Raw genomic sequence first — 25,262 nt, 5'->3', positions numbered from 1 at the left:
TCACCCGTAAAGTTCCACACGGGGTGCTGGGTAGGATTCATTTAGGATTCCGAGAAACAATCGCGATCGCGACAAAAAAAAGGCAACCGGTCTTGCATCTCGAAACCGTGGAACCGTCTTTTGAACCGCCAAGACGAGTGACCTTCAGATCTCGCCTCCCTCCGAGTCAAGCAGAACGGAGATCCCCCGAGATCCTACGCGCTTAGCAGACATCACAAGCTCCTCGCGGTGGGATTACAACCTCGTGACCCGATTGGACAGTATTCCACGTGCTCGCCGGTCGCCACCACCGGCGACAAGCCCGGCCACAAATGTAGTGGGAGCGCGATATTTTTCAAATCTACCGAGATCCGTACCGCCACTTCTGCACCGAGACGTATGCCGCACGCACCGCACACCGTCACGGGGGAGCGAGGTGACACACACGACAGGTGGTGAAGGTGGACAAAAGCCGGACGAATCTCGAGCGATCGGCCGAGTGGTACGCGATTCTCTCAAGCTGACAAGTCCGAGAGAGAATAATTCGGCGGAATTAATCGAATATTAATCTCGAGGCATCGCGTTGCCCTTGAAAGGTCGTACACTTTCCGCGGATCTCCCTCAGTCCGGGAGAAGCTTCTCGAAGGCTTTCGCGTCGGATCTTCCGCAAGGACGCGTTGGAGAACATCAACCGAGCGTCGAACCGCGCGGGAGAAAGTGAAGAATCTCCGGACTGAACGTTCGGGCCGACAAAGTCGAGAGTGTTGAAATCGCGCGTTATAATCACCAGGCATCTCTCGACGCGGGCATTACATCGGTTATCACAAGCCGCGGGCCGATTAATTCTGCAATCTGTCATCAAGCCGCGCATCAGAAGTGGAGATCTATCCTTATCGTCGGTCGGCCGGCCCGCCATTATCATTGAACCGCCGACGATTGGTCGTCGCAAGTCGACAAAGTCGAACGCACCCCCCATCGTGATACCGTCTATCGTTCGGCAATAGAATAAAGTAAGCTGTTACCTGAAAGTGTAAGGAACTGGAAAATGAAGGATCTTATGGTGATCTGGAATACCCTGTCGCATCGTCAGATTTACTCGTCGGTGAACATCAACCCTAATGGTGACAAGGTCGAGCAGGACGAGGCGAAAACGAATGGACGTGTCTCGAATATTCAGAGAAAATCTTCGGTGATGGTAAACAAATTTTTCAATACCGCTCTACCAGTGCACTCCGATGGCAGACGAAGATGGTCAAAAAGTAAGTAACAGGAAATCTCGTTTCAAGGTCGAATAGCAGAGACATTATTTTATTCGTCGTGTGTCCGATAAATTCGAGTCTATGTAAATGTCATGTAAATGCAAAGGTAAAAGTATGGTTTTTAATGTACGAAGAAAGAATATTGAGAACTGAGATTCTAAATTTTAATGTGATCCTCGCAACAGTTGTTATTTTAGCAAAGCAAAATTTATTTTAATTCTCCGTATATACACAAATGTTAATCCGTGAGAAAAGATATCCCGCAATTCTTTTGTTATTGCTTTATCCGTTTAAATTATTTTATTGCATACTGAATTAATTGTAACTAGAAAATACCTCTTTAATAAACATGTGAGAATTATTTTTACATAAGATGAGCTAACGTAAGTAAACATTTTAAATAAAGAAAAGGTGGCCGTTTATTTCTACGATTCAGCAAGTTTTAACAATTGACTTAATTTCAAATCGAGCGATGCAAAATAAAGAAAAAAGATCTTACAGAGAAAACAAGAGATCAGCTATCTAAAGTAGTAATAAATGCATGATAACTTACCGTAACTAAATGTTACCAGAGGTATAAAAAAATGCAAAGGAGTGTACAGAAAACACGCAACGTGCGTTTCACTCTATTTCCAATTCTTTCTATGAAATTCTCTTAGAAGAATTAGCACATCGCGTGCAATCATTCATAAGCTAGAGAAGAGTCAACCTTTGTTATTTATTCTAAAATATTTAGCTTTTGTTATTGCGGTTTTGTGTAAATATTATACATTTCAAATAAAAAATTATTTTCGCAAATAGTTTATTATAAATTATTATCTGCATTACAGAAGAGATATCAATAAATTAGATTTAATCGGTCGTTATTTTAAATATTTTTAAATATTTATGATTCTGGTTTTTAAATTTATATTCTTTTTTAAATTTACATTCCGAAATTGGATATATAAAGAAACGTTTAAAAAATGCAACATGTATCCACTAAGGAAAAAAGGATTTCGTATAAAACGCTTGTTACCATTATCTCGAAACTGATTCGAAAGATTTCCGAGGAAGAATGCGCGCATATCTTTTACGATGCAAATGTTCTCGTATATATGTATCGGGGGGAGAGATTATTTTCGATTTCTCGGTAAAAAAAAAATCATTTCGATGCGATAGAACTTTAGTCTCGAGTCGCTCGAGATGTACATAATTATGGCGAGGAAACCGGTCCTGTAATACTATATGATACAATTTACGAAAAATGAACAGAAAATAAGCACTGAATCGAAAATTACAACTGCGATCCATTTCGATTAGGTTGTTCCATTTAGTTTTGCGCAAGATATTGACTTTCCCCGGATTGCAACATTGAAAATTTCCGAGGAAAAATTTTTGCACGTGGGAACACATGCCCGCGTAATTGTTAATCGCAAAGTGTTCTTGTATTACTGGTTAAATTCACGATATATAATTTGCTGCGGAAATAATAGGTCTATCCCGATGAAAGAAGAAAATGATTAGACGGATAATCGTATTCTCTTTCACAATTCTCTCCATACTTCAAAACCATATTTTTATCTTTGCATTCGAACATACCGAGGTAAGAATTTTCCTGAGTAAAATCCAAATGAAATAGACACGCACCTTTTATGTGCAATATTTTTCATATTAAAATAAAAAAGCTTATGAGAAAGAAATTTTTTTACATTAAAAATGGTGACTGTGTAAAATGTATTTTTCATATTAGACTACAATAAAAATGCGTATAAAGTGAAATTTTTTTACATTAAAAAACATGACTATGCAAGAATTGCAGGATATCTTTTCAGTGTGTAAAGAAAGGATAAAATGTTTTCTAAAAATAGTTTTCTACGAAAAACAAAATCTGAAAACAATGATTGAACATGATTGAAAACTAATATGCACATAAATGACAAGGTGTAAATTGACAAAATAAGAAAAAGATTTGAAAAAAATTACTATAACAGCGAGCATAAATACATTCGATATTATTTATCTTCTTTATAAAACTTTGATTATTAATAATAACAGTGGCTTGCGATTGAATTTGTAATTTATGTCGTAGCGTTGAAGAACAGATTTATTATGATTTTCTGATACTTAATTTTTTCGTAGACACGATAATAATACGGAGTTCATCAATTAGATTGACAAAATTTATATCGGGGAATTATGATTATTTTGTTAACTACTACGCATTTTTGCGTCATTGCAATTCTTGAAAATCATTAAAAGTAATTATTTTTGACGCCACATGGAGTGTAATTAGCCCTTATTATTAACTTATATAAAATATAATTTTGCGCTATCTATTCTTCTATAATTTTGTAAATTTGCTTCCTTGCCAATAATTTTTCTAGTTTTTTTGCTTTTTAACAATGCATATAAATTACTGTAATTTTCTGCACAATTAATTTTTTGCAAAATTAATTGCACAATTAATTTTTTGTATGCAATGTAGTACAAAAGCGTAAAGTATCAAGCGATTTTATATATATCGCTTGATACTTTACGCTTTTGTACTACATTAATTTATATATATATATATTAATCATAAAATTAATTTGCGGTTACATTGAAAAAATTAATATGTTATTATTATTAATAGTAATTAATTTATTATTATTAACAATTGATTATTATATCTTCCACTTGACATGAAATATTGATATGAATTACTAAAAAAAAAAACAAGATTTAAGACTTCTTTGTAAACATGAAATAATTCAAGCAAAATAAGAAGTTCTTTGTGGCAATGAAAAAATTTTATCTGCACATTTTATATTTCGATACTGAAAACTAAACGACACTGATAATCCCTAAGAGCGTATTGATAGCGTACGTGCCGCTACTTGATTTGTGAAAAAACATTTTTTATTTCGCGTTTTTTGATCCAAGACATAATCGGACGCGTACAACTCGACGTATTGTTAATTTCTTATTCACGTAATGTTATGCCTTTCATGAAAGAGATTGCAATCGACAGATGCACCTAATTATCGAAACAAAGGAAGGTGATCTGTTGTTTAAGTTCTGATCTGATGAGCCATTCGGCAGCAAGTCACGTTTCATACTTGGTTACTCGAGACACACGCGTCGTCGAGAGCCTCGACCAAATCTTATAAACCATTCTGTACCTGATAAAACTATAAGCCCAGAAATTTATTATTTTTTTTTTTTTAAAGCTGACATTAGCAGAATTATGATAGTTTCAAGACAATAAATATTTTATGATAGTTTCAAGACATTAAATAGGCAAATAAATTCAGACAAGTATTGTTTTTTTATTATAATGAATACGAATATCGGGAAATTAATTATATTAAAACTATTTCCATTAAATTTCATCGTAAAGGATTGCGTTTCGCAATTATAACAATAGCTTCATTTTCTGCTTAATGATTTTCTTTTTTGCCTAATAAATTATTGAATTCTTATAAATTGCATTTCAAATGCCAATACAAATATGCATACATTAATATAGAATTAATTTCACATGCTGAATTATTTAGAATTCCGGTTTCGTCTGACTAATTATTGACCAAGCTATTTCAATTTAACCGTTAAGTCTTCTGGCAATAATTATGTATTATAAAATATTTCATTTGCATACGATTTTGCCAACTTTACAATTTTATACAAAATATACACATTTTTTGCGTTGCTATATAAAACTATTCATGCAAATAAATTTTTATACAAATAAACGCAAAAATATATGCACTTAATAATAATTAAATAAATTTTAATATTATATCTTTTATATCTTTTTTAATATTATATTATTTTAATATTATATCTTTTATATCTTTTTTTATAAGTGACATATTAAATTATTTCTATATATATATATATATATATATATATATATATACTTTTACATTATACTTTACACGATTATTAATATATTTTAGCTGTTAATTGCAGTTAAAAATGATAGATAATCCTTTTTTATTAATTTTTTTTAATTTCCTTTTTATATTCTTTTTTCACTTAATTAATGAACATATTGAGATAGCATTAATGGAAAATGTTTTCTTATCGATTTTATTAGTAATAATAAAACAAATTGACAATAGGAAAAGAAATAGTGCACGAAAAAAGTGCTGATTGATAAACGGGTTAATAGGTTCAAGTCTACTTATGTCGAGCATACAGCACGAAAGGAAAATCACTTAAACATTACCGCATATGTGAATCATTTACTCGCATATTCGTGCGTGAAAGTAGAAGCCGGTCAAAAACGTGCTGCATACACGTGACACACTCTTTTACTCCCATTCAATCGAGTAAAAGTCGCCGACTGGGCTAAAATATGCGGACTATATGATAACTGTGTCAAATAAAAGAACCATAAACGCGATGCTTGTAAGTCAACGACCAACGAGTATTAAAAAAAAAAGAAAGCATGTTAAGATAGATAATGGTAAACGTGGAAGTTTCGATTATTAGCCTTACGTGACCTTACAAATTGATAAGTACCTTATTAACTGATATAAGTATTGATATAAGTGCATTACCAGAACTCTGAAATCGTTGTCAAAATGCCATAAAACATTTCCGCGCGAGTACGAATTTATTTTGCACTGACGACGCACGTTGTCTGAATGAGACAAGAATATTCAACAAATGGCTCCGCGAAATAAAATATGTATTGTACGATTCATGCATTTTAGCGATCGTATTATTTCGAAATTTGACAGCCAGATGTTATTTTATTGTACACAAAATTGTTGTATAAGAAACAAAAAAATTACTCGGAAGCAGAAATGTTAATCATTAAATCAGAATGATAGTCTCACTGAAAAATGTATGATCTTTCTTCAAAAAAATTGCGCGTGTTATATTCCCTTTGGTTCGAGACACGTGGCCATAATCAAATTTACATCGTATTAAAATAAAGAGAAATATCATCTAGCGTACCTCAAAATTGCGTTACAAGAATTTTTCGTCTAGGAACGGGATCCGAATTTGCATTTTAGATTTGCATTTGTATCTTGATCGTTTAACCATTTGATCTTTACAGAAACGTGACGTTTTATATCTCGGTGGCAAATACGACGGTTTATTGTGCGCTGTCAGAAATGTAAATAGGGGAGGCGTCATTCGCGGACATTCGTAGACATCGCGATTCGCAAAAGTAGACGTGCCGAAATAAAATCGTCCATACGTGGTATCCTGTGTCATCATCGTACTCAGATCACGCGCACGTTGTGGTTCGTAACAGGTAGCCGCCGATTGTTATTGGCCGCGCGCAGTGAAGAATGTATCATAGTCGCACCTGAGGAAGTTTTGCTTCGTGCAATCTGCTTTAACGGAACACGACGAGTGTCATGAATGGACCGGACAGTTAGCTGTCAAGTTACAAACGCGATTGCATCTCCTTCAGCAAGTGCTTTCTCATCCTGCACAATACAACTCCACCATTGACCTAAAACGACGCAGCCGTCCATCCGGATGATAGCTCGCACTTATCTTCCTAATTATCATTTTTATAGGCTTACATATACATACAAAATGTTTAAGCGACACGTGACGTTTCTATCAGATGGTACACCGGCTCGGATAGTAAAATAGAAATTCTCTATGAATATCAATGTACGACATACAATACCTCATCCTTCCTCATCGAAAAAGTTACAAACTATATTATTATTATATTAATATTATTATTTTTTTTTTTATATAAACTAATAACACTGAATTTTCAATTAAATTAAAAACAAAAATATATAAGAATCATCTCCAATTCTCAAGGAAGAATCAATTTTAAATTGATTAATCGGAAAATATGTAATTATTAATTAAAGTTTATCAAAATTTATTTTAAAATTACCTTGGGCGCGGACCTGTAAAATGCACGATAATAATTTCAAAGGCATATTTTACCTGTAACTTGTAGAATGCGAAGAATGCAACAATTGCACAAAGTTCTTTACTCGACACAATTATACGACACATCCGTCTTTAATTGTAATTACTCCGTGAGCAGTTGAGAGGAAGACGATGATATAAATTAATGAATGGATATAAATTAATGATATACAAATGCGCATTAAATATATAATGGAATATTTCCTACACGGATGGCATTGGAGACTTGTACTCAAGAAAAAAAAGATCGATCGGAGAACCGGTTTTACTGCAAAGTGAAAACAAAATGACAGAAATCAACAGAAATTTCCAGAGCGTTTCTTCGTCGCAATCAGTGAGAATGTACTATTAAACGTAATTTAAATCACTTTAATGACTATCTTATTAGTTTCCATAATTGTTTCACGGATATTTTATACGGATAGCAATTTGAAAATTGCGAATTAGTTCGATGTCTGTAGGCAACACAATTGCATAATGGCTTTAATAAAGTCAATTAATTAAAAAAAGAAGTCGCATTAAATCACAATCAGGTTAAAACTCATTTTCAAAAATAATTGAACAGATAGATAGGTATTTTGAAGTGTTTTATTATAATTTAAAATAAAAATTTTGTCATTGCTTTACTTTTTATCAAGGTTTTTTTTTTCAAAATATTATATCACATCGTAAAACATATCGACTTGGATCTTTCCTACGCAAACACATATACAAACACGACGATTTTTTTCTCTTTTAGATAGAAACGGGATAAAATGACATTCTGGAAAAGACGTGTACACGTTGTCACGTGTGTATATAAATGAACAAGTGAAACGCGTGAATTTTCCATCGATCATTAAATGGCCCGTGGGCATCGAAATCAGCGTTTCAGGAGCGATAAGGAACCTGGCGCTCTTAAAACGGTCGGACGACAGTTATGCAAACCGTGCTCTCGCACCTATTGCCATTACCGTACCGTTTATGGATTTATTGATGTTACATAAAGACCCAAAGTCGCAGAAGAAAGAATGTCGAGAAAAAATGCGATTGGTACGAAACGCGTCCGATGACGAAGATTGCGGCCCGACAGAGGAATGCGAGAGATAAACGGAACGCGACTGGACCAGCTCGCGAAACGCAGCGCGCTTTGCCACAAAACCGCGTAGATAAAATCAACCGCAGCAAAATCCGGCGACAACTAACTCCGCGGAATTGTCAAATTGATTTTCATTGCAAATGGTAGTACGTGAGGCAACTCGGCGACTAAAATGCGCGAGAGAAACTCGCTCGTCGCTTTCTCAGATTACGTTTAGTCGCAGCGAAAACCACGAGGGGTAAACTACCGGCGACTACTTATGTTGCGCAAAATCAAAATACCACCGCGAATCGGCAGGGAATTACTCGCGCGAGCTACTACCCAATTTACGTACTTTTCATTTCTTTTTAATTAATGCCCGCTAGATAAGTGATATTACCGGTTAATTAAATACTGATAAACGCACAGATAGAAGCTGACACTTACGACTTTCGGTATATCTAATTTCATCGAATTAATTATTATCTTTGTCATTTATTTTTGTTAAATGTACTCTTTTCTCAATATGTTTGATATCGCGGCCTGTAATGTTATCGATATGGGAAACTAATAATAGTTTACTTACGCTAACACGAGTACCATGTCTAACATGTCTGACAGTCATAATATATAACTGTATGTCGCATTTGCTAAGTGTAAAACAATGTAGAATATAGGAACACGGCATAACTATGCGCTTTCTATTTGATCATGCATTTGCAGTCTCGTCTCGATTACCACCGGAAAATTATTACGACACAGCTGCATGTTGCCAACGATCTTGCAATAGGCGAGAGCAGAACACCTTTTCTACGACCCGGGCAACTACGGCAACGTGACATACGCGCGAACACGTGGACATTTATAGCTTAATGGCACTCTACTTAAATTTAACTTTCGCTTTTTTTTTTAATTACAATTTTTAATTACAACAACAAACAAGTGCCAAAGTAGCCTAACCTTGAATTCTTTATTCACTATTAAACGTAAGTTAAACAATCAAAATTAAAATTAATTAATTTAATTATATCACATAATTTTTACATTATCCAAATTTGAACTCTTTTTTTTTTTTTTTTATATAATAATACACATCAACGTTTTTTAATTTTAAATGTAATACGCATACGCGAATTATAACAATTCCAGGGAGCTTACATCATTAAGCGCATATTTATAAAAATGTCTCATTTGCGATCGTAACTATTAAAATATTCTAAGCATTGTTTATATGGAAATAGCGATAGCGTAGGCGAGATAATCTCTGACTGCCCGATAGGTGTCGAGCAGTGCCCGACGTCCTTCACATAAACGTGTGAATAAATCTCTCCTATTATACTTCCGCAATACACATCAGCATGTTTCTAGCATGATTTATAAGAGGATTACTTAACTATTACGGTAGCATTGCACGTCATCGAGTGCATTGCGGAAAAAACGATTGGCGCCGTGGCACGTATTGTCATTCAAAGTATCTGCTAGAAAAAAATGTATACTGATATGAATAAAATACTAGTACGAGGGCATTCGAATTTGATATTACGGCTATATATATATATATATATATATATATATATATATATATATCAAGTGTAAGTTTTGCGATAAGAATCTCTGATGTTGACAATCTTTCATGTTTACCTTTTATCTTGCATTTTCTATATTTATTACATTACAAATTATTGCCGATGTATCGGTATCACATTACGCGTCAATTTGTAATTTATCAGCAGCGGAGTCTTTGACACAGATTTGATTAATCACTTCCTAGTTATTTAATCAGTGAATATGTTTACGAACAATACAATTGAGAGCTGTAGGAGAAATGAGAATGCTATAATGTTATGTTAAGTTAATTTTTCAGTGTAAAAATTCATCGAGAAAAAATACTAATATTTTAAATAATAATAATAATAATAATAATAAATAATTAATAATAAAAATGATCCCGTTAATAATATTTTTTTTTACATTTCAAGCGATGAATTACATTCTTCGATAAGAACTAGAGAATCACGGGATATGCTTTCTGGTTTACTTTTGTTTAAAAAAGATTGTTAAAGAGATCATGGCTATTAGCAGTTAAAAACGAGATACGAAACGTTTCGCGCTACAAACGAGCAAACCGTAACGAGCTATAACCATAAACTTCAAAAAACAAGAAGTGGAAAAGCCATACATGTGTTATAAAGTCAGAATAATATCCATATAATACTTAAAGTCATGGACGCCATACAAAGATAGTCAGGTTCAAACAAATAAACTGTGCACATTAAACTTGATGATAATAGTGCTACATTCAAAAAACAAATTATTCATGCGGAAAATCAAGAGTAACGATTTTTTTTCGCTCTGAGAAGATATTGAAAGCGAAATAAAGAGACCGCTGCGCATTTAATCTTAAAGATTCAAGGTCTTTTCCCCACGTTGCTTCTCTGGACCGGATAAAATATACCGGTAACATAATAAGGCGCAGATATTTGCGATTATGCTTGATGTCTGCATAATAAATTTTAATACTCCAAGGATTTGCGTAGAATGCCTACCTTAGTGTAAACGACGATTGCACGCGACACTCGCATACGTCAGGCAAGCATTTAAATATAATTAATGATCAATCACTGAAAAACATGTATTCAATGATTTAACCATTTCAAAAATATCTTAAAAATTATGAACATATAAGAACAGAAATTCTTCAAAAAAACAAAAATTAATTAGCAATTTAAAATTAATTATATAATTTTAATTCTCTAACTTTAATTCTATTATTCGATTCTTGTTAAGTTTATTTAAAATTAATCATATATAAAAGAAATTAAAACTATTCGATTAAAGAAAGTTATTTTCGATTTATTTTTATAGATAGCATATTTTTTTTGAAATGAAATATATGCGTATAAAAGTAAGAGAAATTAAATTTTCAAAATTTACCGATAAAACATTTTTCTTTTAACGCAGAATTTATTAATAATCAAAATTGATATATAAAAATTATTTACAAGGGCTTGTATAACGTACTTATACATATTGGTTATATAAATAACCAATATTTACACATTTATATTATGTTGACATTGATTATTATATAAATATATATGAAATGTACATAAATGTATTGTGTAGTCATATGCGTGTGTGTAACAGGTCTTCCTTTCCTTTAAAATGGCTAAGCAGACAGTCGATCTCTCAATTTCAAAGTGCATGCCTTGCACTCGACGCTAACCACCATAAATGGTCGAGTACCGCTTCTCATCCTCGCGGCGAAAAGTAGAGAAGAGATCACACACCATACACACACACACACACACACACACACACACACACACACACACACACACACACACACACACACACACACACACACACACACACACACACACACACACACACACACACACACACGCACACACACACAGGCGATCAAGAGAGTATCCGTTCACTTATTTGATCTCCATTGTCCAATTCTAATATCGCAATAATACCCGCTGCAAAAGTTACGATGCCGCGACTTGTCGGTCAAAGAAGAGCAGTGTATTTTCCGACAAACATAAATTACGAAACCATGAGAGATTTGTGAAAGTTGCTGCAATGTTCGTGTAATTCTTGTTTATCCGCGATCAAAATTGCTAAGATTAACGCTGATGGAACCCAGCGTTAAATCTAAATTCATAAGTATTAAGTCAAGAAAAATACAAAAGGCGGTAACGTCTGTGCTTCAATAAATCATATCACGAAAACGATTAATTATATTTTGCAACTGTTCCGTTGCGCTAGCTATACTATTTTTATGTATTTAACCTCGTGTACTTTGGCAAATAAAATTTTTTGATTATGTTCAATAGAAATTTGATGGATGAATTTGATGGATGAATATTTAAAGGTAGAACTTGTTAGCAGATTTTTAAGCACTGCGTGCAATGACCTTTTTGTTTCCGATATCTTAAAGAAGAAATGTTATATCGGTGGTAACAACAGATATTAAATTAAATATAATAATATACAAATATGGAGCATCTTTCACAAGTTCGTCATACAGGAAGTAGTTTCATAGCATGGAAGATTACGGGAGAAGATTAAGGGCGATAAGATTGATGTATGGACGAAGAAATAATATCGTAGAAACAGCCTTGTTAGGAAGATATCTGATTACAACTGATTATAGCTTTGCTAATAATTTCTAACGGAATTCCCTATACCGTCGGTTAACGCCCGCTTGGATAACACCTTTCCCCTTTTTGCCCACAGATATCTTCATGCTGATGACTTTCGGTCTGCTTGGCCTGACATGCGGTTGCCTTATAGTGCTATATCAACCCTATGAGTCACTCTTCCAGTGGAAGCTGACGCTCGGCGAGGGTGGCGAGAGCTTTGAACTATGGCGGAAACCCGAGGTCGATCTCTACGTAAAGATTTATCTGTTCAACGTGACAAATCGCGACGAATATCTAAGTGGCAAAGAGAGCAAACTGCGATTCCAACAAGTTGGGCCCTACGTGTATAAGTAAGTATAAGTAACTTCAATAAATCTTCTACATACGAAAAACATATATATCATCGTTTCATTAGTTTTATTATTTAAGGAAGGAAACAGATCACACATGTGTGTGTCTGTAAATCACAAGTTATTTGATATCAAGTGTCACGTGTTGTTGTTGCTACATTAATTATAGTTCTGGGTTTTATCATTTATACATTGAAATATTTTAGAAATATTCTTCCTCGTCTTAAACAGCTGAGTTAGATATTAGAGCAATTTATATTAGATGACTAACGTATTCGATTGAACGTCACTTTGCGAAACTTCGCTAAGGAGCGTGTTAAAAAAGGTAAAAATTATTAATCAGAATACTGGAAAAGCCGAGTTAGAAATTATATGTTTTTGTATTAAAAAAAGTAATTGCGGAAAGTGAAGGTCGTGACGTTCAAGAAAAATAGCGAGAAAAATAGTGAGCTATCTTGTAAATAATAATGATTAAATTGACACGATCTAGATCTAGTTTATGCGTCTGTCCTAGGTATACTTGTAGACTTGTCCTTCCAAGGCGTTGCCATCGATTACTTGCGTACTTGTTTCTCACTGACATCCAAACGAAGTAAATTTGCATTATAATGTGTTGTGCATACATCCGATTAGATATACGATCGTTCTTGAAATAACTCAAGCTTACAACCATAATTCGTTACGTCGACAATTTTTTTTAATTAAATTTCGCTTACAAATTTAAATACAAGTCTAAATTTAAACACACTCACCTGAATATGTAAAATTAGAAACGGCAAAGCACAAATAAGATAAAATAATAAAACTAATAGGCAGAAAAAGTATTTCTGTATCTTTCGAAAACTTTAAGAATTAAAACACTTGACAAACTTTATTCAAACTTATATATCTATATTAAAAAATAATTTATTAAATAAATTTTATGTAAATACCTCAGAATTATTCTTTTTTTTTGGATAATTCTTAAATCTTTCGATAGTATTAATTAAATTTTATATATATATATATATATATATATATAATTTAATTATAATATATATATAATTAATATATAATGTAATATATATATATATATATATATATATATATATATATTTAAATATTAGATACAAGCAATAAAGTATGTCCTTTAAAGAACATGTTCAATATTTAAATATATATATATTTATGTTAAATGTTAAACATGTTCTTTAAAGGACATACTTTATTGCTTGTATCGAAAAGCATATTTTCCAAAAATAAGATACAAGAAATACATTCTGTAACGTATATTTATTAATCATATGAGTATAATAAATAATAAATTAATGGCAGAAAACCTGTTATAATATAACATGAAACTTATTGTTACAGAGAATTATTCGAGCATGCAAATGTAGTTTTCAATGACAACGGTACATTATCGGCGGTACCAATACATCCATTACAGTGGATTCCGGAAATGAGCAATGGCACGGAAGAGGACCTCGTAATAATGCCGAACATTGCGCTATTCGTAAGTAGTAAAATATTACTCTTGTAAATTATAAATTATATAGCATGATTTCTCAGAAAAATTATCTTATCGTATGCGTAAACGATATGCGATTAATGCACACGTTCGTTCTGATAAACGAGCATGTTCGTGCAAAAGTGAGTGGTCGCTGACGCTAAAAAACGTGCCGGTCCTGCTAAAAGCAAAAAGATTTGAGAAGAACGATGCAATAAGATCTTGTTTAACGATTACATTCCATTTTCCTGTGTAATCAGATTACATTAATCGAAAACTATGTCGAGAACGTATTAAGTGCAAAATAAATAAGGCAAGATCTTAAATTTTATAAATTGATTTTACACTGGGATATGGAGTAGAAATAAGATCTTTTAAAATCTTATATATTCTGTTGGGATATTACAGAACTTTAAAACGTAAATAAAAATATTTTTTTCATTACTAATTGCAAAAAAAAAGATATTTCCACAATTCCAGATCGTAAAATAAATTTATGCTAATTAAAGAATAATTAAGTTATAAATAGAACAGCTGACTGACAATTATTTTATAATGATTAATCAGAAATCAATTAAAAATTGTTTGCATATATGATTCGAGAAAAACGTCCATTTATTGAAAATGGTTTTTGAAAATGGTAATTAATCGATATGTTTTATATCATTCACAACATGTTTAATATGTTTGCAATTCAGTATTTAAGATTATCAAAAATTTATTGAGTATTATTCGATAATGAAAACATTATTTGACATTAAAAATTAAGCATTAAACATTGAAAATTAAGCACTTAATACCGAGATGTAACAGTATCGATAATAGATAACAGAATTATAAACCTTGACCAGACAAGTAATATAAATTGCATCAATCGTGAATTTCATAATGGAAGAAACCCATTTCTTGTGTATGAGCATTAATTAATGACGCACAACTTGATTATAAAAATATAATTAAGTAAATATGCAGTAACAAATGCAAAAATTAACAAACAATTATTTTTATTGTATCTACACTTATCTGCGTGTTTCTAATTTTGAATATACTTTAACACTCCATTTTCTTGACGATAAAGATACCGTTTACAAAATATTTAATAAACGTTCTCAATTATTATTTAAACATTCAAATAATCCACTCAATTTTATTTATATTACAACATATTATAATATTAATGAGTTATAATATTAATGAATAGAAATTTTTCTATTAATGTAGTGATATTATTATTATTATTATACAATATCTAAAATATATATCAAAAAAATTTTATCGTTTTGCATTGCTTACAATTTCAACATTACCGAATCTTTGACATTGCCAAAAATGTTAAATTTATTAAATATTCTAATCGCATGCAACATCATATAATAAAAGTACAAGAGATCAGTTAATAAAATGTATGATACTCCGGAAAATAATTTATTTGATAATGTAAAAGAATCTTAATTGCAACATGAGATAACTTACTCATCGACTTATTGCGGTGAGTATCTGCAGTTTAATTCCGTGTTAGTGCCAACTCACACTGATGCAACCGAAGTTCATTGGAAACTCGGACTTTGACATTTCTATGGTATTTCATTTATTCGATACGATCTGGCACGTCGTAAATTTCAGCAACAAACTGTTAATTACGATCGATTTCGTAAAGCCCATCTCGAAGCAATTTATTCTCGGAAGGCTTTAAGGATCTTTATTATGTGCGTGAGTTTATTGACGACACATTCCATCCTTATATAACATTTCTCAAATATCCGTACTTTTATAACGATTAATTTGTCAGTTGAAAAACCCGTGCAATATTCACTCTGGGAAAATGGATTCCGATAAATATCTCATCATGTCAAATCACCGATCAAACTAAATGTGACACGCAATATTAGCGGACGAGTTTTCAGTCATGAATATTTACACGCGTTAGGCGATTATCTGTTCTCAGGGTTACCTTGAGGTGAGATGCGAAAAAATCCGATGACTATATTCATTTAGTGGTATATACAACATATCCATGTAATTAATGAAATTGTAACATAACTTGGATCAGATATTACGCAAGAGATAAGAAAATTGCACTTCGATTGGCAAGTTTTACATAATAGCATATACCGCGAATGGCAATTAAATATCCCACATGACGTATTATTCTTTCACGACGTAGATTTCTCTAGAATGTGCCACCGCATTACGAGGTATCCGTGTTTGCGAGAAATTTACATTCGCGATGCACAAATGCATCCTCGAGAAACCCGTCGCATTTGCTTTGCACGGTCAAGAAGTCGCGAGAAACCAGGAAGATACATTCTGTGCTAAGAGGCGCAAGTTAACGCCCTTTCCATCATCACCTTAAAAGAGAAATACAACTGTATCTATTAATGAACGACGTATGCGCAACTCTCGACATTCATTTAGTCTTCTTGTATGTTTTTTTTTTTTTTTTAACTGAATCAAATAATAAATTTTGCAACTAATTATACACGCGTTGTACGATATATAAAAATAATAACGGTATAGGAGAGAACATATTTTACTAACAGACTCGTCGAAATAACGTGTCTGAAAGGCAAGAATACATCCATTGTTCTCATTATTAGCGTTATCGAAACTGATCGCATAAACTAGCGCGTTCTACATTTCTTCGAACAAATGAGTGATGTGGCAAATCGTTTAATTACAGATATTTAGATGCATGCGTAGATCATAAGACGAATGCAAAACATTTTATCATAGAACAATTTCAAAATTTAAAACGTTAAAACTTTGGAAAATCTTGTTAAAATTTAGATTACAGAATAAAAAAATGTATTTGAAAGTATTTATGCTTAATGCTGTAATAGGTTAATTAAAAAAGAGTTGCATAAGTTGCAAAAGTTGCTCGGTACATCTCCGTGCTGATTCATTCATATAAATAGATGCAAAAGAGCAGAATTTATTACTTTATTAATGTTATCATAAAAATTATTCAAAGCAAGCGTTAATGAAGGAAGTGTGTTACGACACACACTTTACAGCTTAAAATCACATTTATATTAATAGACATTGTCGCGAAAAGTAATTGTCATTTATTATATACAATTATGTAAATTCATGCAAAATTATGAGCTTTTTTCATCATGAATTAAATTTATAATATTTTTATTTTTAAAAATATATTTATAATATTTTTATATATATATTTTATATATATATATATATTATTTTATATATATATATTTATAATATTTTTATATATATATATATATATAATCACAAGGATCACACAATGAACAGGTCTCTTTCTTATAAATCTTATTTGATTAATCTTTTTTATATAAAAGTCCAATAAATTAATTAATTAGATATGTTTTTATAAAAAAAAGTGATTAATAAATAAATTAAAAATGAACGAAACAACTTTTTTGAAAATTATTTATGAAGATTACATTGTCATTTGCAACCATAAATCACGCAATTAGGCGCGGCTATTAAATCACTTTCAAGTCAAGGATTTCTTAAGATGTTGCAAACACAACTCATTCACTTCTCGTTTGAGAGATAAATAAATTAAGTTATAATCTTTTAAAAATATTCTGATACAAAATGACATGATGTATCATAATGCTATTTGCATTTTACGCGCTATATAAATTCACCTGTTACGCCGATACAGGTGATTACTTTGAAGTTATTGCATCTACGAAGAAATAGAATCTCAATATTTAATTAAATTCGCTGTTCATTCAGTACGAGAGGTGCAGTGAACCGTGTTTCACGAAGAATCCGCTTAAGCAATACGTTCTATACTACCTGAGCATGCAAATTGTAAAGCCGTCAGTTAAAAGTAACAGATACACCATAAACGCTCTTATCTGTTTAAAAGGTTGCACGGAGAAAGCGTTTCGTTTATATTCAGCTTTTCTATTGCATGTAATAGCTATTGTCTATTGACATTGATTATTATCGAGTATTATGTTATATCGAGTCCCTTGAAAATTAAATAAAATTAAAATTCAGAGAACTAATGTTGCTAATTCTTATTTTTCCTATCTATTAAGATTTTTATTTATCAAAAATGTTTTTCTTAATTAAAGAATCTATCTATTTTCTCTGTTCTCACTCTTATTAAATTTATCGTAATAAATATTTTAAAAATTTGAATTTGAATTTAATATTAATTTTTTACTATTATTTTAATGCCAATATATATATATATATATATATATATATATATATATATATAATGTGTGTAAAATACAAATATATTTTATTGTATTTAAAAATTAAATTTAATTTTGGGGGATATTATAATTAATATTAATACATACACACAATGGCCTATTGACATTGAAATATATAATATTAAAAAATTAATTTTATCTGATAACATAATTTCTATCTAATCTGCTTATTTTCTATTATTAAAGTTGATTTCGAACACAATAAAGCAAAAGCATATAAAATATTAAACGAAAGACTAGAACTTTATAGAATGCTACATCTAATAGAAACCTCTAACAAATCTCTCACATGTCATTTGTTACTACGGTATTATCAAAGTCAATGACCCTGGCAATCGCGGGATAGAAGAATGTCTGAAGATTGCAAAGCATTTATTCTTTTCTTTATTAAGCAGTAGTGATATGTCACACTTAATTCGATAAAGAACGATATTTATTATAACGACACATAATAAATGTTAATAGACAACATGTCATTGATTCGACAGCACAATAATATAATCTGTCACATAACTTACACTTTTACTAATAATTTCTTATCAATATATACACTTACTTGATGTCTATTTTTATTCTTAAAAAATAAAAATAGAGTTTTTTCATATTAACTTAAACTTACATTATATAGAGTAACTCATTTTTACGGAAAACAATTCAATTCAATATAATTAATTCAATCATATATTACATAATCATCATTTTCTAATAATCATGATAAAAGTATTTTCCATTTTATTAACATGATGATGAGAAAAAGAATCGAATGATAAATGGAATTATCAAAACTAGATCTTCTTACGTCTATCGCGAGCGAGAAGTATTGTATTGTAATGCAAAGTATTGTACAATTATATAATCTCAATGCTTATTATAATATGAAATCAGTTGTTTTAATGAAGCAGATAATATTTAACCAATCCATCAAATCCGTCCAATTATATTATTTTTCATCTATTTTTTTTTCTATTATTGCAGAGCATCACAAATGTAATGAAGGATGCCTCATTCATATCCAGGTGGGGTCTCAACACGCTGATTCGTCAGACAGACACTCATCCTCTCGTACAAATGACTGCGCATGAATTCATGTTTGGTTACCAATCAACCCTAGTTATCCTCGGCAATCACTTAATGCCCTCCTGGATCAAGTTCGATAAATTGGGACTGATCGATAGGGTAAGAAAGTAGACGATAAATTCTCAAAATATATGAAACTTTGTATACGTAAATGAAATTTTATATTTTTATCTACTTAACGTTATTTTTTTTAAGGTAGAAAAATAAAAATTTCTTGGATTGCAAATATAAGATTTAGATTCACCGCTCTACTTACAAAATAAAAACATCTTTAGAAGATATATTCTTTCAACACATGATCTTTTTCCTTTTTCCTTTTTTCGATAATGTAACGTTTAGCTGAAATATTATACAAGTCCCGCGACAATGCAAATCTCATACACTGACTACTTATTTTGTAGATGTACGATTTCGACGGTGATTTCGAAACAATTTACACGGGAGAGACTGATATTCGACTGGCAGGCTTGATCGATAAGTATAATGGGGACGTGAATCTACCGCAATGGACTGGTAAATGCGCGAATGTGCATGGTTCCAGCGACGGGGTTAAATTTCCGAGCTACATCAAGCCTAACGACACACTCCTCTTCTTTCGCAAGAGCCTCTGCCGAAGCGAACGAATGGTAATTTTGATTATTGCAATCATCACGACGAAATGGTTAAACAGTCTGACCAAGAAAGAACCTCCTGCCGAGTCATGCGTGTGTAATGTTATTTCTTCTATTATTAACTTTCTTCCCTTATACAGAATGCTCGTAAATTGTTCTTATGCAATTTACAGACGTATCGAACAATTCATATATATATATATATATATATATATATATATATATAATTTTTCTTCAGAGATCTATCTTCTTTTTCCACGTTTTGATTTTAATTCATAATGTTTTTGCTTCGTGATAGTTAAATTAGAAATCTCTAAAGTAAACACGAACTTAATGGACATAAATCTTATAGTATAGACGTGTATAAATTAAAAGCTATTAAAGTTTCAATATTTTCGCTATACAAAATATGGACTTATTTATATTACAAAATAAATTTTGCTTTAACAATTTTTAAATTGTTGAATACTGTAATAATAAAATATTAGAATGATGTTTTGTGACATTTCGAGAAATTTATAGAAATCTATAGAAATCTTTTTTTAAGTATAGAAACGGTATCCTTAATAATATCTCTTCCAAAGGTGCGAATTGGAGAAAAGACGATAAATGGCCTGTATACGTATCAATATACATTCATGGAAAACGAATTGGATAACGGAGCAATAAATCCAGAAAATAAATGTTTCTGTCGTCAAGGATTATGTTTGAAACCCGGCTTAATCGACGTCACCGATTGTTATTATGGTATGTTAATTAAGTTATTCTGTATAAGTCAAAGATGATACATATAAAAGCATTAATATATGTAAGTTTCAATGCAAAGTTAAACTTCATGAATAAATTATTATTCTTAGTGCATATTAATTATTTAATCATCTTCGATGTTTTCATTTTTATCATCTTTATCATCATTATTGTATAATTTATTAAAAGCCTTAATTCCGCCGATAAATGCATCTTATAAAGGATGGATTGTTAAATCCACTTATAAGAAAGTGGACTTTTTGATCTGCATCGTTGCAAAAAAAAAAATCGATGATTCTCACACCGTGTGCTATTTACCGGTTGCGATCGTCCGACTTGTTTCCTTTGAAGTCATGTCGTAAGATTCCGATTGCCTCGGTCGTGTTGCAATAAAAATCAGCAGATCCGATTTGGGATGCGAGCAGAGGATAAAAAAGAAAAGAAGTCATGCCTAAGCGGTCACATGCTAGACAATTAGGGATGATTTATATGCGTTTGCAATCATTCGCTTCGGCAAACAAATCCAGAGTTCGGCTTGCGGGATTAATGCGATGCAATGATTTCCACGACGCGATGCATTATGCGCCTTTATTGACAAAATACAACAAACGATCGAGCGTCAACGGTTGCAATATGTGATAATAAAATTATGACATGTCGATTACTAAAGAAAGAAGCTATTTCCACTAAATAATAATAACAATATCTTACGAGAATCGCGAGAATGTTGACGTTTTTTTTCATGTCTTGCGTTGCAATCTAATGATTTTATCCAGACAAATTTTCGTGCTCAAATTAAATCTGTCAAAATCGCATTGACATATTATAACATATTATAATATTTTTTTCGATTTATTTATACAGGATTTCCAATCGCCCTGTCATATCCGCACTTCTACAAAAGTGACCCGTCACTAGTGGAAGCTGTCGAAGGATTGGAGCCGAAAAAGGAAGATCATGAGTCTTATTTCTTTATTCAGCCAAAGTCCGGAATTCCAGTGGACATAGCATTCCGATTTCAGATCAACATGGCTCTGCAGAATATCGAACACATGGCTAGAGTGGAAAAATTCTCCGAATTAACGATTCCGCTACTATGGTTCGAAATTGTAAGTATATCAATTATGCAACAAAAATAGTATTTAATTAATAATGTTCTTTTAAAGTTGTTTCTTAAAGGAATAATTTTTATAGATATTTCTACATTACAATAATAATAATAATAATAATAATAATTTTTTCTATTTCGCTCGATTGCGAAATTGTTCATTATCGAATGGACTTTGTCTAACGATAAAAATTTATTTCTCTTTTTTTCTCAGGGAATGTACGAGCTACCGAAATTCATGAACCTTCGTTTCTGGCTTTATCTGAACATCTTGCCAGTAATGGAAGAAGTAATGACGTACGTGCTCTTCCTCTCTGGCGCGATGCTTCTCATCTGGAGCATTGTGAAAATATTGTCGTATCAAGCGAAGGGATCGTCGGAATGGTTGGAAATGGAAAAAGATCGACGAAAGACACAGAACAAGAAGCAAGTTGAGCTGAAGGATAAAGAGATAGACGCGTATAATTCGCTCTTAACTTCCGGCGATCCAAGTTTAGCATTAGTGGTGTAATTATTTAGGGAACGAGAGCAGAAAGGAAATTATTTCTTTCTAACTATTTTAGTCTTAATAATTGCTCTATTGGCGAAAGAGCGACAAATACAGTAGATTATTTTATTATATTTATATACTCTGTATATTACTGTGCTATTATCGTACCAGAATACGATTTTGTTGAACAAGTAATGTCAGGGTATTCAAAGTTCTCACCATTTGATTTAATCGATTTTGATTAAATCAATTTATGAACACTTCCATGTTTTAATATTTTTTTATTTGACAATGTAGATGATCAATGGAAAAAACATCCAAAATTTTTCTTCAATCCGGTAATTCGTATTTTTAATTGTTAACAGTTTTAATCAAAATGTTTTCCCAACTTGTAAGTTTATTACAGAGAATAATAGCAATGCTGTCTATCGATCTACATTCCAATATTAAATAAAGTTATTTTCTCTCTTATAATATTCCTCGTGATGAGAGTGTTTGTATGCAATTATATACAAATAATAATATGAGGTACCTATTTCATTATATTTTGTTACAGAAATTTTTTAAACATTTTGATTTTCTCAAGTTCTTAAAAAAATTGCATTATACTGAATATTTTAATAATATAAGAATTGATATATTTTTATAACAAAACATTTAACTTTATTGATCTGTTAACATTGATATGCCACATGACTGGCATAATTTTTAAAAAATTTAACGCCAGAACAGTGATTAAGTCAGCTATTGTATTAAATTGTATAAAATAATTATACGCCAAGTCAATAAAGGAAAAAACATGTTGATGCACTTCAGTTGCAATAAAAATTGACAAGATTGCAAAACAAAAAAAAAGAGAGACATATAACATTGCTATTATAACATTGAAACTATTTCATGTGATTGTATGACTATATGTATGTGCTGAGTCTTATTATACCAATAGTTTTAATCACATACTCGCATTGACGAAATCATTTTATTCTACTTCATTCTTTCACTTACTCTACTCATTCTCTCTTTGCTCTTCATTTACTCTATTCTATTTCTATGTTTTTTACTTTTCGTAAAAATTCTATAGGAGAAATTTTTTTTTAATATTTATTTAAATATTTTGATTTTTATTTATATTTTCTAGATATAAAATGAGATTATTAAAAATTAGCTTGAAAACGAGGCTGTAATCCTCTGCGTAAACTCTTTTAAAGAAACTATTGTTATTTTTTACGGCATATGATGCTTTATTAATGCTAATTGTGACATCAAATATGACATGCTAATAGTCATGTCTGTAATTATTTCTTTTGCTCTCTTCTTTTAAAACAGTATTTTCTTAAATATGTCGATATAATGTAGAGAAATATTATGTCTACGTAGGAATACATTGATACGTTCGTAAGCTCAATTTTAATTGACACACGTTAAATTGACGAATCCCTCACTTTCAATATAGCATATCTTTAAATAAACAGAGATAATGTAATAAATCTCCGATGTTAACTAACGCTGACAAATTAAAAAATAATTTTAATCTCGTTAAAAAAGTCGTTCTTTTGTTTTTCTTGACGAAAATGACGAAATCGATCATTGATAAATGATGCATATTATTATATACTTAACATACATCATCTATTTAATATTATCACTTGGAATAATTTTTTTTATTTATAATTTTTATATTTTTGTTTTTTTTTTTTTTTTTAGAAAGGAAGCTTCATCTGCTGAAGACTTGCCATTTATTAAATATAGTAGTCAATAGAATTCCGAAAAAATTATCCAAGTAGTAGTATAAAGCGAACCACTCTGTATGTTTAGTGATCTCGAATAGCTCCACATATCACATCGTAGGCTATTTTTCTCCACATGGATAATAACACGATTTCATAGCATGAACATGTGAAGAAGACCATACCGACTTGGATATCATTCGGCAGATCATTTCATGATTTTATTTTAAAGTAAATTATCTTGTATATTAGACCTAACAGTTTAGACTGTTAACTAAACGATGTTACGCAAAAGTTTAATTATTTGTCTAAAACTGAAGTAAAAATAATCTTTATCCGTTTCTGTCATATGATATAAAAAGTCGGTGATCCTTGTTATATGTAATCATATTGTTAATCCGTATTTTAATTTTTTTTATCCGATTATGTAAATATGTAAATAGTTAAAAGTAGATTATTAAATATATAATGTGCGCTAAGATGTAGTATCTAATGAGAACTTCGCACATATCTCTAGCACTAAAAAATGAATTATAAAAAGATAAATGTAGATAAGATTATATTTATCTTTATTATTTGTAAAAATATATAAATTTTTTATACGTTTATTATTTCTTATGAGGATTAAAAAAATTATACGTCACATTATAAGAATAAAAAAGTTTAGTAATAATTAAATCACATAAGAATACACATATAAATAATAGGGTCGTAGGAGGAATATTTTTCTCTAGAATTTTTCTTGCCTTATTTATTACATATATAAAAAATATTTAATGTGTGTAATTAAGTACTCATGACTATATATAATCATGAGTATGTACTCATGATTACATGTTTAATAAGATACTTAGAAATAAGAATAGATATTACTTCATAATATAATTTGTGCATATACGGCGTAAATTTCAAGATATTTTTTTTTATTCATACAGTGTGATATTATAAATTTCCTAAAAAATTTATTAGATGTGTAATAACCAAGTTAATAAATTATATGTATATATATATATATATATATGTTACAAGATTTATTTCTTTTCCTATAATATCTTTTATGAATAAAATAAATATATATTTTATAATAAAAAAGTTTAATCGTTAAATTATATGA

At 30.9% G+C, this 25,262-nt stretch overlaps 1 protein-coding gene across 1 annotated transcript; it reads left to right on the top strand.

Moving 5' to 3' along the window:
• Positions 1-152: 152 nt before the first annotated feature.
• Positions 153-25,160, top strand: LOC105427829 (scavenger receptor class B member 1). Its single transcript, XM_089074571.1, has 8 exons — positions 153-1,238; positions 12,424-12,679; positions 14,033-14,174; positions 19,364-19,564; positions 19,867-20,091; positions 20,661-20,823; positions 21,688-21,932; positions 22,146-25,160. Exons 1-8 carry the CDS (start codon positions 1,025-1,027, stop codon positions 22,440-22,442), a joined length of 1,743 nt encoding a protein of 580 aa, XP_088930697.1. The 5' UTR covers positions 153-1,024; the 3' UTR covers positions 22,443-25,160.
• The last annotated feature ends 102 nt before the right edge of the window (positions 25,161-25,262 follow it).

The sequence above is a fragment of the Pogonomyrmex barbatus genome, unplaced genomic scaffold (assembly GCF_055798465.1).
Source record: "Pogonomyrmex barbatus isolate J1 unplaced genomic scaffold, ASM5579846v1 scaffold17, whole genome shotgun sequence".
In the NCBI taxonomy this organism is placed as follows: Eukaryota; Metazoa; Arthropoda; class Insecta; order Hymenoptera; family Formicidae; genus Pogonomyrmex; species Pogonomyrmex barbatus.
The sequence above is the reverse complement of the archived record's forward strand: the minus strand, read 5'-3'. Positions and strand labels throughout refer to the sequence as shown.

What these genes read in the sequence shown, in the direction of transcription:
- LOC105427829 (XM_089074571.1), top strand. Translation starts at nt 1,025, where the DNA reads ATGAAGGATCTTATGGTGATCTGGAATACCCTGTCGCATCGTCAGATT. An exon ending in TGCCGAACATTGCGCTATTC is followed by an intron (nt 14,175 to 19,363) that starts GTAAGTAGTAAA and finishes CTATTATTGCAG; the next exon opens with AGCATCACAAATGTAATGAA. An exon ending in AATTGGGACTGATCGATAGG is followed by an intron (nt 19,565 to 19,866) that starts GTAAGAAAGTAG and finishes CTTATTTTGTAG; the next exon opens with ATGTACGATTTCGACGGTGA.